At 42.3% G+C, this 16,401-nt stretch overlaps 1 protein-coding gene across 7 annotated transcripts in view; it reads right to left on the bottom strand.

Annotated features, from left to right (window-relative positions):
* Positions 1–821: 821 nt before the first annotated feature.
* Positions 822–16,401, bottom strand: part of OSBPL6 (oxysterol binding protein like 6) — a 92,583-nt gene continuing 77,003 nt past the window's right edge. For 2 of the 7 annotated variants that reach the window (XM_040972110.1, XM_040972115.1), the window contains 10 exons: positions 14,153–14,240; positions 13,459–13,712; positions 12,536–12,673; positions 11,573–11,636; positions 9,340–9,418; positions 7,938–8,082; positions 5,221–5,365; positions 4,350–4,476; positions 2,506–2,628; positions 822–1,535 (listed from right to left, as the gene is read on the bottom strand). In XM_040972110.1, coding sequence (XP_040828044.1) covers positions 1,427–1,535; positions 2,506–2,628; positions 4,350–4,476; positions 5,221–5,365; positions 7,938–8,082; positions 9,340–9,418; positions 11,573–11,636; positions 12,536–12,673; positions 13,459–13,712; positions 14,153–14,240 — 1,272 coding nt within the window. In that variant the 3' untranslated portion in view covers positions 822–1,426. The remainder of the gene's footprint in view (positions 1,536–2,505; positions 2,629–4,349; positions 4,477–5,220; positions 5,366–7,937; positions 8,083–9,339; positions 9,419–11,572; positions 11,637–12,535; positions 12,674–13,458; positions 13,713–14,152; positions 14,241–16,401) is intronic. The other 5 variants (XM_040972113.1, XM_040972116.1, XM_040972112.1 and 2 more) reach the window with 3 other exon arrangements.

Here is a 16,401-nt window from a genome sequence, read left to right as displayed (position 1 = left end):
CTGAAGAATAAAAATCTAACCAATAAGATACTGGCATTTATAATTCTCCAGGAAAACCTATAAAGACAGTTTAAAAAAACAAGGAAGGCATCTATATAGTCATCTATGTGCAGAAATTTAGGAATACTGATGTAAAATTCCTACCAAAGGCTTTCTGTATTAATAGAGAGAAAATAAGCCCTGAATCGGGCAAAAACACTTTTTGCAACCCCTTTCCCTTTTGAGATGGCCAGATTCCTTATTAAGCTCTGTATCTCTGCCAACAGCAAGGTAAATGTTTACATCACATGGAGTCATTTAACAGAAACATGAAATACGACCTTTCATGGAACTCATTTAAATAATGCAAATAAGGTACTAATAGTTTTGTATTTCCTCCCTTGGGAGGAATTCACATGGCGTTAATGTTGTGGGGAGGAGGGCATGGGAAGAGAAATGCTTCATTAAAAAAAAAGTTGCCACAGTACTATTAAGCCCATATAAGAATTCTATATGCTTGTTGTTACTTTCTTCCACAGCTGTAACACTGATGACAAATGTCCACTTCATACAAACTTTTGCTGAATAACAGGGCACACTGTGAGATCGGGTGCAAGAGGGGCGGTTTATTATCTGGACGCAGGACAGAACTCAAAGAACAATGTGCATACATACAGAGCTCTGTTTTGTACACCTGTTCTCTCTTGCCTTTCCCATAAATGACAGGTAAGTCAGGTGTGTGTTGCTTCCTTTTAAAAATCCATTTCAGCTAGACTCATCAATGTTCTGATTGAGCAAGTGAATCATGCTGTGATTCAAAAGATCTTTCCTTCACATAAATCTATGGGCACACATTTAAAAATGATTTATTGTACATATTTGCATTTCTTAAGGCATGAACGATGGCATACAGATGGGGCAGGCTCCGAGAAGCATCACGTCTTCTTTGACAAGGCCAGCACAAGCACGTCACATTGACAGACACGCCTGAAGTCTGAGCTAACCCATCACTGCGGCCCAGGAGCTCCTACGATAGACGAGGGGGACGGTGCTTTCAGGCGATGGACCCAACTCGTGGTCTATGTTGTTTTAACTCCCTTGATCAGCTTTAAGCACCAGTTACAGTTTGTTTTCCATGACAAACTCTTCAGGCTTTGCGTTTTAAATCCTGCTCCTTTTATTCTGCTTTCCAAGGAGGGTGTGGATGTTTTATTTATTTATTTATTTTTAAGGAATATGGTTGCAGCAAAACTGAAAGGATCCAAATGTGGTTAGGGGCCTTGTCTAATGCACTTCTGAAAATCCATTATAAAGATGAAATAGAAAAGCAAATGGTAGGTTTTCAGTCGACCCAGAAACCACGTGTAGCTATAAGAAACATAATTGTGCATAGTTATTTATTCATTCATTCAGAGTGTGATATGTTGGCTATCTCTAGGTTCCCAGTTTACCAAAGAACAGGACTGTCGACTTTACTAAACCCAGGGTCCTTTCGGAGCTCCCAGTAGGTGTCGTTAGATACCCAGGCTTCTCTTTGATTGGCATCAATAACTTTTCTGTGGAAACATGGAAATCAACATTAGCCACACATCATATCCTTCAGATGTGTCTGCATAAGCCAGGGAATGTCTTATCTGCTAAGTACTGAAGACTTGACTAGAGAATTCACTTTCTCTTAAACATCTGCAGTGGAAGTAGGTAGGATTATGGGAAGAGACCTAAGGGAGAAACAAGTCATCTCTAGGGAGGGGCAGATGGTAAAGACCTGCAAACAAAACATATTCAGACAGTGTTTACTGAGGTCTCTGAACCTGCAACCACAAGGGCTTCTGTTTCACCCTGAGAGGAAAGGCAGGCACTGTGAGTGCCCCTAACACGTGCAGGGTGCGAGTCTTGGAGTGCATGGGGCACACGTTAGATAAGGCTGCATTTCTGTCCCAGGTATTCAGCAAAACAGCAGCCTTCAAGGCTGTGGGGTTACCCTGTGCTTTGTCTGGGCTCTGGAGGGTAACAGATGGATTTGGAGTCTACAGATAAATCTGTGTGATGTCTGTATAATCCTGCCATAATCACTTCCTATCACACCAGGGAGGGACAAAATCTGACACAGCTCTGCATGACAGAAACAAAGTTAAATCCTAGGGAAGCCAGGATGACCTTGTGGGCTGCAGGATCCGACCTAGTCTGAAGGCAACAGAGTGGGAGGGAGGTTCCACTATTCTAAAGGGTGTAGCTCAAGGACATGGAGGCTTCCAAGTGAGATCTTCACTCCCTTAATGCCCATGGAAAGAAAAGGGAGTGTAGAGAAGGATTTCTTCTCCTGGAGACTAATGTTTCATAGATGCCAAGTCTGATTCAATATATTTTACTTCCAAAAGCAATATTACCTAAATCACTTTCATTTTTCTACCCTCAAGGGTCCCTGGACCTCAAACTAGCTCCCATTTTCTTTTGACCTGCAGGTTCACATTGTTTGTGGCAACCACTTGCAAGACATGAGCCTGTGACAGCAATGGAGTGACTTACTTAAAAAATTTTGGTATGTGTTCGAGGTTGTTTTCTTCCATGTATCGTCTCCGAGATCTCTGGAGTTCTTCTACTCTTTGCTTCTCTGCTGCAGCAGCTTCTAAATTTCCTTCTTCCAAAAATCTAAGCAGGAAGCAGTTGATATTTTAATATTTTATCCTCCTTTCCGAAGGAAAAAAAAATGTCACAAGCATACAATCATATTCTAGCTACTATGAACCTAACACGCTGGACAGTAAATCCCAGTAATGTCCTGACAGCTCTACAGCAGGCCACATGACCTGTGTCCGTCCAGCTGTTCACATTTAGAGAACAGACACAGAAGGACTGTACACAGTTACACAGTGGTAGAAGTGCAAAGTAAATGGCTTGACCTGGAAGGCTTCTCTGTGCTGTCTGGGGTTCCAAAACTTCTAAGGATGATGCCAGGGTCCTGGACTAGACCAGCAGGAAGTTGTACGTGTGTTCCTTTTTCACACAGCCAAAAAGTTCATAGACTGGGGCGGGGCAGGGGAAGGGGTGGCAACTGGCTATTCTGATATTTTGACAGCAGATTGAGAGACAAAAAAGCTTTTTGATTTACTGGAGAGTAAAGTTGATTAAAAAAAAAAAGGTAACAGCTGGAAAAAATTATAGGCCTCAGAACAGGAAATTAATACAAGAAATTTAGAAAGGGAATGCTCAAGCAGATTTGCGTAACAGAAGCAGAGGCAACATTGAACTGAAAATGATAAACATTTCAAAATGAGAGCAAGCACAGAGTTATAATACGGTACAAACTGTAAAGGACGTTCATTGGATAAACCTGAAATGTCAAACAGTGAGACTGCATGTTCTTATGGGAGGAGGAGGATAGAGCATTGGGTAGCAGAACACTCAGGGCTCAGGACATGTAGGCAAATGACACATAAATTCACAAATACTAAGGGAAAAGCTGATCTTGGATAGAATTTGTATGGCATATAAAATTCTTGGGAAAAGTGAAATGAATTCCACAGGAAAGGACAACCTTCATGCAGAACTTGACAGTAATAATGATGATGATAAATAAGAATCAGAGGCTATTGAAGTTCCTGTATTTGGAAGACATCTCACCCACTGTGGGATCAAATCCAGGCTAGGCAAACTCAAAGTATGCTGGGGAAACTGTCTCTTCAGTATGAAAGATACTCCATAGTTAAAAACAGTGTTCTTCCCATCTTAGACAAGTGATTCCTAGAGACTAAAAAGGGTAGGGGGAGGCGGCAGGAGGGAGGTTGGCTTATAGGGGCCAAAACTGTGGCCATGCTAGGTGTTAGTGTTCTATAGCACAGTGGGAAAGCTCTAGTTCTTATCCATGTTTTGCAGAAAGAACTAGAAAAGAGAAGCTCAATGGCTCCAATCATAAAATAATATGATAAGGAGATGGAAATGCCAGCTACTTGATAAGTACGCTGTGTACAAGTGCTGAAACATTGCACTGTATTCAATAACATGTGCAAGTATTAATAAAAATTGAAAAAATATCTCCTATGTTATAGGACAGAAACAAAGCAGTCAGACACTGGATGAGGAGTGTTGTTGTCTATGGCAGAATTTATGACTTTGCAGACCTTTGGTAGCTTTTCAGGGAGGGAACTTTCTGCTAAGAACTATCTGTGTTACTGTGTATGTTGAGATACTCTTCTGTAATGATCATTCCAGCAATGCAGCTTTAGCTAGGGTAGAAAACTCAAATACTGCCGCGTGAATAAGGGAATCTGGGAAAGACGGAACACAAACGTGATAGCCAGAATCAACCTCAAATGGCTTTTAAAGACTCAGCCATGATCTGTTCCATATCTTCAATACAGTGCCATTCTCACCTTTGATCTGGCCGGAATCGGGCATCTGTTGGTGGGAGGAGCTCTTTCAGTACAGGATCTAACTCATTAAGTTCAATGGCAAACCTTGTGAAGCCATAGTAGAGCTCGTAGTTGGTTGGCATGGAACCTGCAATGAGACCATGGAAGCCCTATGAGCGCCCAAAGGCCCGCAGAACTGGAAGAAGCTGGCTATTCCAGTGCTTGATTACTACCCACATTAATGCCAATGGATTCTGCAAAATTTCTGCAAAATTGACTACATGTTGTTGAGTGGGCAATTTCATATTGATCAGAATGGATTGAATGATATTTAATAAAATACAGTCTTTTAGAAATTTTATTATTTTTTTTAATTGAAAGGCAGAGGGAGACAGAGATAAAACTTTTCATCTTCCATCAGTGGCTTACTTTTCAAATGCCCACAACAGCTGTTCCTGGGCTGGTCAAAGTAGAGAGCCCAGAACTCAATCTCCCAAGTGGGAGGTAGAGACCTTCCCAGGGAGAGCATAAACAGAAGCTGCTGGTCTGGGACACAGTCGCAGACTTCTGGCATGCAATGCAGGCATCCCAAGCAGTGTCTTTTTCTTAAAGAGTTATTTACTGGTTTGTTTGGAAAGTAGAGCAAGAGTGAAAGAAAGAGAGAGTGATCTCCCATCAGTTTCCAGATGGCTACCACAACCATGTGTGGGCCAGCCTAAAGCCAGGAGCCAGGAACTCCATAGGGTTTCCCACATAAGTAACAGAGACTCAAGCACTTGGGCCATCTTCCACTGCCTTTGTATGTATAACAGCAGGACGCTGGATTGTAAAAAGATCTGCCAAAGCTCCCACATTCCCCTCTCTTCTGTCCCAGGACCTGGGCCAGCCTCACCAGGTCTCCAGATGCACTTGGCAGAGGGGGCCACACCGCAGTAGAGTCCTTCGTGCCACTTCCCAAAGAGCCGATGTACCACCTTCCCCTCTTGATCCATCACGACTCCCTGGACTTCATTCACGTTAGAGTTCCAGTAATTCACCTGGAAAAATCAAGCCCCAATTCAGACACCCACTGATTTAATAAGGCCAACCCCTGTGATTTCCCTAAAAAAGTTTTATTAACTGGTGTCATTCATTTCCATGACTCCTTCTCAGAATGTTTGATGGGGAGGGCAGAGGACCTCTGGAATCAAGCCACACTCTGAAAACCCTGATGGTAATTTAGAGGTTATTATTTCCCCCGTTGGATCCTTGCCTTGAATCGTTCCCTGGTTCATGGATTTTCATGAATCTCAGCGGGCCAGGCTGCAGATTCAGTCTGTGAAAGTGACTGTCACAGTGCCCGTACATGAGGACCCTATTCCAGCTACACACCTCCCTGAGCTTGAGCAGTTGGTGGGAACCTACCAACCTCAATTTCGTGACCCCTCTTCCAGGCCAGACCCCAACTACAGAACACCTTAGAATTCCGTGTGCAAAAGGCTACGAGTTCTTTTGCAATTGGCATAGGGCTTTTCCCCCGACTAGGGTTGTCCCTTTCAGTGTCAAGGGGAGCCTAGGATGACTCTTCATCAGCAGGTGTGGACAGCTTGTTTCTGTGGGCTGAGTGCCCACAGTGGAATGCTTGAGGTCCCTGCAGTGAAGGAGAGCGTGAGAGGTGCATAGACAGCAGGAGAGGCTGGAGGCCGGGCCTGGCTTTCTGGCATCACTAGGTTTCCAGCTTAGACCTCAGAAGAATACAATCTGGCCCCTGGTGGTACGCTTCACTAAGGCCTATCTGTTCACCATTGTGGCAGAGTGGGTTAAGCTGCTGCCTGTGATGGTGGCATTCCTAATGGGTCTAGTTCAAGTCCTGACTGCTCCATTTTTGATTTAAGGTGATTGGGAAAGCAGTGAAAGATGGCTCAAGTACCTGGCCTTTGCAACTTATCTAGAAGCCTGAATGAGCCTCGTGGCTCCGGGCTTCTGTCAGTTCCAGTCCCCATCATTGTGCCTATTTGGGGAGTGAAGAAGCTCATTCTCTTTCCTTTTCTCTGTTTCCCCTCTCTTTGTAACTCTGCCTTTTATGTAAAATATATACATATTTTAAAAGGCCAGGTGTATTTGCTCTTGTTTTTTTTTTTAAGGCAGATTTGCAGAGAAGAGAGACAGAGAGATCTTCCATCTGCCAGTTCACTCCCCAAGTATCCACAACGACTGGAGCTGAGCCAATCCAAAGCCAAGTGCCAGGAACCTCTTCCAGGTCTCCCATGTGGGTGCAGGGTTCCAAGGCTTTGGTCCATGCTTTGACTGCTTTCCCAGCCCACAAAGAGGGAACTAGATGTAAAGTGGAGCAGCTGGGACTTGAACCTGCACCCATATGGGATCCCAGCATACGCAAGGTGAGGATTTAAGTCACTAGGCTTCTGTACTGGGCCCAGTCTAGGCCTATTTGTTAAAACAAAAAGGATAGAACATAATTGAATTGACAGCATCTGGCTTGATTTACATATTGCCGATGACGACACATATGCAGAAGAATCCCATCTGCACTCTTGCCCTTGGCTTTGCTAATGCTAAGAAGAGGCTGAAAGTGAAGTTTCTCATTTCTACAAAATCCAAAGTACGCATTCACTTCAGCTCTCAGAGTGAATGGTGATCCTGCCTCAATGTTAGCTTCCCCAGGAGACTGTAAGGAAAATCAATGAAAACATCTTGAAGTAAAAATAAAGATATTCAATCAAAATAAACATAATTTCCAGTGTGGCATAAAAATAAATACTAGACTTTTTTTTTCCCCGAAGATTTATATTCTTATTTGAAAGGAAGCAGAGACAGAGACAAAGAAACCTGGAAGTGCACCAGCCAAGAGTAGAACTAGCCTTCTGATAAGGGTTGCTAGCATTGCAAGCAGTGGCTTAGCCCTCTGCACCCAAATATTAGTTTTAAGATTCCAATATGCTATCTGTCTGCCATACTAGATTACTCATCAGCAGAAAGGGGCAGCAATAAGCACAGTGGCAATTCTGTGTGTTCCACTTTAGGCTAGAGAGACTTAGGGCAAGTTTTGTATACATTCTATTTTAAAAATCTTTTCTTGACAACAGAGAAAATGTTTTTGTTCAAAGTGTTTGGATCATAATAGTGGCAGGGTTGGATAAACACGGAGTGACTGGTAGCTATCATCTATCTACATGACTGCTCTATTCAAGTATCCTCAAATAATGGCAACTGCATTATAACGAATTTTCTAAAATAGGATCACTTGAATATGCAGTAATCAAACAGAATAAAAATAGAAAGCCAAATCAGAAAACTTGGAATAGTCAGGGAGTGTCTTCTGGAATTATCCTTAGGGAACTAGGAGGATAAAAACAAAGTCCTTTAAAAAGAAATGCATGTTGTTGTTGTTTTATGCTTTGAAATGATACCCTTTTGGACCTCCACACATTCAGAAACCTACATACCTTGAGCAGATCTACAGGTGGGTCCTGTTTTCTTACCTGAAAGTTTCTCATGGACCCATGGCACGGGGCAGACTGCCTTACTACTGTTCACGGTACTATTGTTCCATCTCTTCCTGAGGAAGCACTAGGCATTATTTTTCCTTTTCTGTTCAATGCTGTTATTTACCTTGACAAATGTAAGTTTGCAAATGCAAACACTGCTTTTGGTATTTCTAATGGTTATTTCTCCATAGTGTTCTATCCATCTTCTCCCACTGAGGATGTTGTGTATACAGGTGGTGACTTTATTCCACACATAATAGTCTCCATACCTGGTAAGGAACATAATGTTGGTGAACAGGAGTGAAGGTCATAAATGCATGCTACTGTTTCTATTAATGAGAATGTGCTTTGGCTGAGCCTTGTGTTTCCCTCTGCTTCCTCTCATTATTTTTGGAAAGCTTCCATATGGTCATAAATATTTGCAACACAACTCATTCATTCAAGGAATAGTTAAGTGCTTTCCCTGGAACTGTTGATAAATCCACAGAGTTAAATAGGATGTATTTCCTAATTTTTTAGAGCTATAAATATTGTAGAGGCAGTTGGATATGTAAACAAATACTTCAAGTCAAAGGACTGTCATGAATGTAAAATCAAAGTACCATGGGTGCACAGCAGAGACCTTTCTGGATTTCAGTGACAGGGCAAATATCCTAGAGGATGCTGGGTGAGATATAAGCTGGAATGATGAGTAAGCTCTCTGGGCTGAGAAAAGGACTGATAAAGCCCCAGGGAAAGCAGAGGTTGGGACATGGGGCCTCGGAGCAGAGCACTCCAGGGAGCATCCTTGTGGAGAGACAAGGCTGGGAAGGCACGAGGAGCAGAGCTGGGAAGGCTGCTGTGACACACCCCAGCATCTGGCCATTCCCTGCAGGTAATAGTCACTAAGGATGGATTCAAGATAGAAGAGAGGCATATAACACAAGATCGCTCTGAGCATGCTGTTTCATAATCCAAGACCAAGAATGTGTCTCATCAATTGGCAAAACACATGACTCTGATGGCAGAAATCAAACACAAACTCTTGGGAGTAAAGTTACAGAATTTCTGCTATGGAAGGAAAATTTTCAGATCACATTTAGGTTTGCACATTAAAGTGTATGTGCAAATAAAATATTATTTCAAAATAGAGTACTTCTATGTTTCTAAAAGAAAAGTATGAACTGGTATGATGGGAGGCTTTAATCTTTACCTAGAACCACTGTCTTCCCCATCAGTTTTTGAATACTGAAAGTTTGTCCTGGAGTGTGGAGGCACCTCCCTTTGCTAATCTTCCTCTATTTTCCACCCACTGATAAAGTGTGTTGGGACCACGGTATTAGTAAGTGGAGGATCTGGAGAGCTAAACTGGAAGCTTTCAGGCACAGGCTAAACTTCGTTTTTGTGGGATCCAATTTCAAAGCTTTGGTGGGGGGAACAAATCTTGGCCCACAGGGAATGAACTGTTGACATCTTGCAGAGTTTACAACACCCACTTCTGATTCAGAAAATAGAAAAGAACCCCAAGGAAGAGGAGAGTGACCTACTTTGGGAGCATGACATTCAGTGTCCCCACAGGCAGGATTTCCATCGACTTTCCCCAGAACTTGTTTTTCCATCTGATATCTAAACGACATAGGCAGAGGACAAGAAATGCACACTCCACAGCTGATCGTTTGTTCATTTGATCATTTGTAAAACCCAACACCTATATGACACTTCACAAATCACTTCTGTAACCAAAGTTAGTTCTGTATTGTTGACTTAACATGACAAGCACCTGCAGATGGCCAGCAGTAAAACAAAAAAAGTCTATCATCTATGTTTCTCCGTAGTCCATAATCCATATTTGTTAACTACGAGAAACCTGGAGTAACATATGTGCCAGCATGTACATGAGTGTTCATGTGTGTGTGTGTGTATTCACATAAACATACAAATAAGGCTTGATGATGCTTTGATACCTGATAGTAATATATGCTTCAGAAGACATTTACTGAGCTTTGATACGTGACAGCAAAGGATAGTAATAGACGGTTCAAAACGTTCACAGAAAACCAAATTAGAAGAAAACTTTATTTTGGTACAAAAAGCTTTGAAAGTCATGCACATGAGGGGAGGGACCTTTAACAAGATTATGGAAACTTCATATTCAAGGAAAAAATAGGCCTGGATTCCAAAATTTCTTGCACCTAAACACATTTTAATTTCATTTTCCATGAATTTTTTGAAGTTCTATGATTTGGGGAGAACAGATAAAGAAAAATCAAATAAAACCTCTAACTACAGATAAAAAAGATTTATAGGACAGTGGGATTAACTTAATGAACAGGTAGCCACACCAGTTGCTACGATAGAGCCAGGGGCCTCTGCACTTTATCTGACATGATGGCTTTATGATTTACCTGTGTATCTTTAATAACCACACAGGCCCGCTCTGATGAATTAGTGCTATCACCACACCATTTCTGTCTCTTGGTTAGAAGCCATACATGATTTATGGTTTTGTTTGTCAATAAATTATCCTCCCAGTGCTGCCTTTCACGTAAAGGAAATGCTCATAAAAAGAGCCTTTCTGTGCACAAGGGAGCACCATCTATTGAGCAGAGAACGGGTTAGACTTAATGGTCAACATTACAGGCATTTTCCTAAGGAGATTTCAGAAATTCCTCTCTAAGACAAACAAGCAAACATTCTGACTGTACTGTAAGCACAAACAAGTTGAGACTTTAATTAATTCACCTTTGATTTCCAGTGAACTATTATATATTTACGTAAGGTAAGGGTGCTTCAAAATATTACTGGAAATAGAACTAAAACATAAGTTAGTATGGGTGGGTATAAAAAGTTTTGGAAGAGTTCAAAGACATCAAACATGAACTAGTATCAAGAGGAGGAGAATGTTCACTGGCCCTGATCTGGTCAAGATACAGTGAATATGTCTATGATGGTATGTTGCCCCATAAATATGTACAAGTAAACTTTTTAATATTTTTTTAAAAAAGATTTATTTATTTGTAAAGTAGAGCTACATGGAGGAAAAAAGAAAGGGAAGGACAGGGAGGGAGAGAGGGAGAGAGCTAGAGGGAGAAAGAGAGAGAATTTTCCCATCATTGTTTCTCTCCCCATATGGCTGCAATAGACTGAAGCCAGGAACTACGAACTTTGTTACAGCCTCCCCCAGGGGTGGCAGGGACCCAAGCATTTGGATTATATTTTGCTGTCTTCCCAGGAGCATTAGTAGGAATTTGATTGAAGTGGAATAGCCAGGATTTGAACCAATACTCTGATATGGAATGCTAGAAGCTTAACCTGCTAGCCCCATAGAAGTAAAATGTTTTAAAAAGCAAATCCATGTCTAGTTTTTTCATACTATGTATTTTCCATGAAGTTTCTGAATACCTCCAATATAGATAAATGGACTTAGAACACTGAGTAGTGTCTTAGAAGCTCTCTTCAGGATGAAGCTCTCTTTGTACACTCACCCCTCAAGAAGCAGGAGGGCAGCAGTGCGGAGGATGAGGCACGGGAGGCTAGCTGGTGGCTCAGCGCTGGCCCAGGTGTTCCCCAGGCTTTGCTACCTACCTGACACCGTTTCATGCTTAGGAAACTGAGAAATGTAACTTTTCAATCTGAGTTCTACACCAATGAGCAACACGCTCTGAGTTTCAAAGGTAGATATCGAAGCTCAGTACAGCATGCCTTCCTTTGGAAGCTATAGCTTTTTTTCCCCCCATGGGGTCTTAACTTTCCCTTAAATCATAATTGAAAAATACAAACCTTGCCAAAACACAAAATTCTTTGATTCACAGTGACAGGCAGAAATGGGTGGATGATGGCTAACCTGGCGATTATAAAAAAGAACAAAAACAAAAAGAAAGCAATGATATCACTGTTTAAACTTCATGAACAATCATTGTATAATGTATATAAACAATGACAGCAATAATTCATTCATCTCTATTAGTAACTCTGTGAGTGGATCTTAAACTTCAATTGTTAAGAGGTGGGCATTTAGCACAGTGGTTAGGACGCTACTTGAGATGCCCAAACCCTGTGCTGCAGTGCCTGGGTTTTAGTTTTGGCCCAGATTTTTGCTGATGTGACCCTGGAAGGCTTCACTTGGTGGCTCAAGGGCTGGGTCCTCAATGTGCTCATGGGGGCCTGGACTGAGATTCTGGCTCCCAGTTTTGGTTTGGGCCAACCTTGGCTGTTGCAGAATTTGGAGAGTAAGCCAATGACAAACAGATCTGCTTTCTCTGTTTCCCTCCTTTTCAAATGGATAAAATAAAAAAAAAATCATTTAAGAGGCAGAGGAACACGAACACACACACACACACACACACACACACACACACACAATGGGAGAAAGAGGGGATAAGAGCGTACTTCCATTTACTAATTCACTTCTCAAGTGCCTGCAGTGGTCGGCCAAAACCAGAAGTCAAGAAACAACTCAGTCTCATATATGGGGGTAGGAATCCAGTTTCTTGAGTGAACACTACTGCCTCCCAGGGTCTACACTGGCAGGAAGCTGGAGTCGGGAAGCACCCAGGACCAAACCCAGGCACTCTGAAGTAGAATGTTGGCATCTTAATCACTAGGCTACATGGCCACTCCAATAACTCTTTAATGACTTCATGCTTTAACACAAGGGGCTTACACACATTTAGAGAGGTGGACAATGATGCTGATAAGCATGCTTCCTATTAACTGTTGTCACAGCTTGCCCTAGAGAGTTACCTGTTCTGAGAAAAATCGGAATCCCTTGTCTTCCCTAATGCACTCGTAAGTCTCCCCAAGGACTGGGTTGAATGGCTTACTTCCTGCTCTGAAATAGGTGGAGCAATATCCTGAAACTGCAAATGCAGCAACGAGAACCTGTTAAAACATTGAAGAAAGGAGACAAATATAGGACAGATTTCTGCCAGGTTGCTCATTGCTACTCCTCCAGATTTTAAACACCCTGGGTGGATGGGCATTGGGTGGCCAACTGTACTGTCTAGTATATGCACAGATGCTTCATCAATACAGAAGGAAAATAAAAAAATCAAAATCAGGTTAAAATATTCCCCAGCAGGTCGGTGGGGTCCAGTGTTCTTCACCCCTAAATTCACCCAATTTCCAGAGTTCAAAGGTTTCCTAAAATCAATTTCCTGAAATCAAGGGTTCTGATTTCAAAGAGTTCAAAGGTTTGAGACTTAGTTTATGGGCTATGTCATGTGCACAGTGCTTGCACCAAGTGGAAGAGGGCAGGGACTGTCAGGGCCTTTTGGAGCGAGGGCATCTTTCCAGCCAGTGGAGTCAGGGACAAAACATGACATCAAGTTCCTGAGACTACAGTCTTGAACAGATTGGCCATCTTGACATTCAAGATGAGCTGATAAGGTGAGGAAGGGCAGGCTTTTAAGTTCTAAGGAACATAACACCTTTATACAATAACTTTAGAGACAAACCCAGACAAAGGAGAAATCACAAAATGGGTTATGTAACAATCAAGCTATCTAGACCTTTTTGGCCCTGTTGATTTACGCCAGCAGACCAATTCCTCTCTTTCCTATGCAGGACGAATGTTAGGTAAAACCCCAATGTATCACCCTAATGAACCTGGCTCAGCCCCCTGAAGGGCTGCACAGCCCTATGGGGGCACAGTGGTGGCCTGTTACCATGCGCTCATATGGATCATCCGTCTCCGACGCCTTGTCCAGGAGCTCGCTGTACTCAATCTCCTCGCACAGATGCTGTAGAGTGTTGAGGGGCTCATTCAGCTCCACAGGCATGGAGACTTTAGACAGGTCTTTGCCAATGTTGTTTCTCAAGATATTCCACAGGTTAATGTTACTGGTGTCAGGACACGGAGCTGGTAGGCATGTTCGACGTCCGTTTCGGAAAGCTCCTCCCGTGAGCTCCCCATTCAAGACTGCAGGTGGCAGAATCACCATGACAAGACACTGTTATTCTGATTTCACAAAACTAAGGATAGAAAGACTCCTGTGCATAATTCGCGTTGTGATAGCATTTCTTGAGCCTTTGTGATACTGTCTTAAAGGTAAAGAGACTTAGCTCAATGCAAGGCTGCTTTCTAACCAATGCACAAAACACCAGTGTATGGGTTTTTGAAGAAGCTGTTAAATACATTCAACTACTATTTAAGAAAATACAATTATAAAAAAAAATAAGTCTGAAGGACTCAAACTTCTGCTTAGAGCAAGAGCTAATAAATTTTCACTGAAACATATCCCTAATGGATTTTTGCAACAATTTACATCAGCAGGGACGAGGAAATGCCTCCTCATTATATCAACCACGTTGTAATAAGTGATGCAGACAGTACAACTGGGAGGCTCAAATGATGCATACTTTGCCTGGATATATTGTCCGCCACACTGGTGTTGTCTTCAGAGATGTTGTCGCTCACATCACTGATGTATGACTCGTCATCTGAAGCCTGAGGAAGGAAACAACACAGGAGCTTGTTCCACTGAGGAAAGCTCAAAAAAGCCAATGACGGAAAAGTAGCAGCAGGGCGGGGTGGTTAAGACACCTGCATCCAGCAAGGTGGAGGAATCCACCATGGGGGGAGGGTTGTGGGAGGAGCGGGGGAAATCCAAGCACCTATAAAACTGTATCACATAATACAATGTTATTAACAATAATAAAAAAAAGACACCTGCATCCCATGTAGGTTGTTCTGCTCACACACAAAATTCTTACTTCCTTTTCTGAAAACTTTTTTAAAGTTAAACAACAATACACATATAAAACTATCAGTCGGATACTATGTGATGTTTCATTACATGTTTGCAACTTGTATTGTCCAATCGGTTAACTATTTTTATGCTTTCAAGCAGTTCACTTTTCTTATCAGTGAAAATATCTAAAAATCTATTTTCTAGCCTTATAAAGAGACAGAAATACGTTGTAAATTAGTATTAGCTGTCTTTACCCTACTATATAACAGAACCCCAGAACATTTTATTCCTATCTATCTCTAACAGTTTTCATCAATTAATCTTCCCCAAGGTCTCCTTCCCTATTTCTACCCCCAACCCCTAGTAACCACTCTTGAGGCCAGGTCCAGGGCCTTGGAGGAGGAGAGGGTGTGCCCACTTCCTGAAACCCATCTCACAGTTCACTGTCTGCAGGTACTAAATGGGCTGGCTGTGCAAAGCTAGACCTTGGAGTTGTCAAGGCAACCAAGGTGAGTTTGCCTGTGTCTCTCTGCTCAGACCAAGGCAGGCCATGCTCCCAGAATAAGACAAGATAGTATATTGAATATTCTCATTCAAGACACCTCTCTATTAGCCCAGCCACCTGGGTCCCCCTATGTCCTTCCCTATGGTCATGAAAAAAAAAAACCTAAGCCATTTCCCATAAAGCCAGTCTCCAGTCCACTTCTCTGCTTCTCCGTGGGGCAGTACTTTCTGGTCACTTTGCTTTGATTAAAGATTCTGTTACACTTGCCCTTTTTTCCTGGCTTTTTATTTCTATACTAAGCTGAGGAAAGAACCCACTGGGCTTTGCCAATAACAACTGTTACATTTCTAGCTTCTACTAAATCACCTATTTTTAAAGGTTCCATATGTGAGTGAGGTCATGTGTTATATGGTTTTCTCTGCTGGTCTTGTTTCACTTAACATAATGATCTGCATTTCTATCCTATGTTGCAAGTGACAAGACTTCATCCTATTGGCTTCTAATATTTATCATGTATAGGTACTGCATTTTCTTTATTCACTCATTAGTTGATGGACACTTAGACTGATTTCATTTCCTGGCCATTATGAACTGTGCTGCCGTAAACAGTGGAGGTCAGATATCTTTTTAATGCACAGATTTCGGTTTTCTTGGGTATGTACCCAAAAGTGGGATTGCTGGATCAGATGGTAGTTCTATTTGTAGCTGTCTGCGGATCCCCCACATTGTTTTGTGAGGTAACAGTGATGGCTCAAGTTGAGGGATGCTCACACTGAATTTCTGGCTCTCGGTTTCAGTCCCTGGCTTTGGTCCCCTGACTGTTGCAGGCATTTGGAGAATGAACCAGTGGATGGACTCTCTCTCCTCATCTCCCTCTCTTTCTCTCCCTTCATCTCTCCCTCCCCTCTCTCTGCTTATCTTTCTTAGCATCTTGTAAACAAAATACAAATTAATTAAAGCAGAGGCCTTGGTAGGAAATACATTTAGCACATATGCAACGAACCCCTGAGGGTCTTCCATGACCATGGCAAAATGTCAGCCTTCATAGAACCTATATTCTAGTGGGGGGAACTCACAACAAACAAGTGAAGCAGGTGAAATATATTTTGTTATTGCTTTTGCTTTTAGAGATTTATTTATTTTTTTATTGGAAAGCCAGATATACAGAGAGGAGGAAAGACAGAGAGGAAGATCTTCCAAATGCTGTTTCATCCCTATGCCATGCAATGGTTGGAGCTGAGCCAATTGAAGGCGAGAAGCCTGGAGTCTCCTCTGAATCTCCCACACAAGTTTAGGGTCCCAAGGCTTTGGTCCATCTTTGACTGCTTTCCCAGCCCTCAAGCAGGGAGCTGGACAGGAAGCAGGGTTGCTGGGATTAGAGCCGAAGCCCATATGGTAATCCAGCATGTGTA

The sequence above is a fragment of the Ochotona curzoniae genome, unplaced genomic scaffold, assembly GCF_017591425.1.
Source record: "Ochotona curzoniae isolate NIBS_2020 unplaced genomic scaffold, NIBS_Ocur_1.0 contig_2210, whole genome shotgun sequence".
In the NCBI taxonomy this organism is placed as follows: domain Eukaryota; kingdom Metazoa; phylum Chordata; class Mammalia; order Lagomorpha; family Ochotonidae; genus Ochotona; species Ochotona curzoniae.
This window is presented reverse-complemented; position numbering and strand designations above follow the sequence as displayed.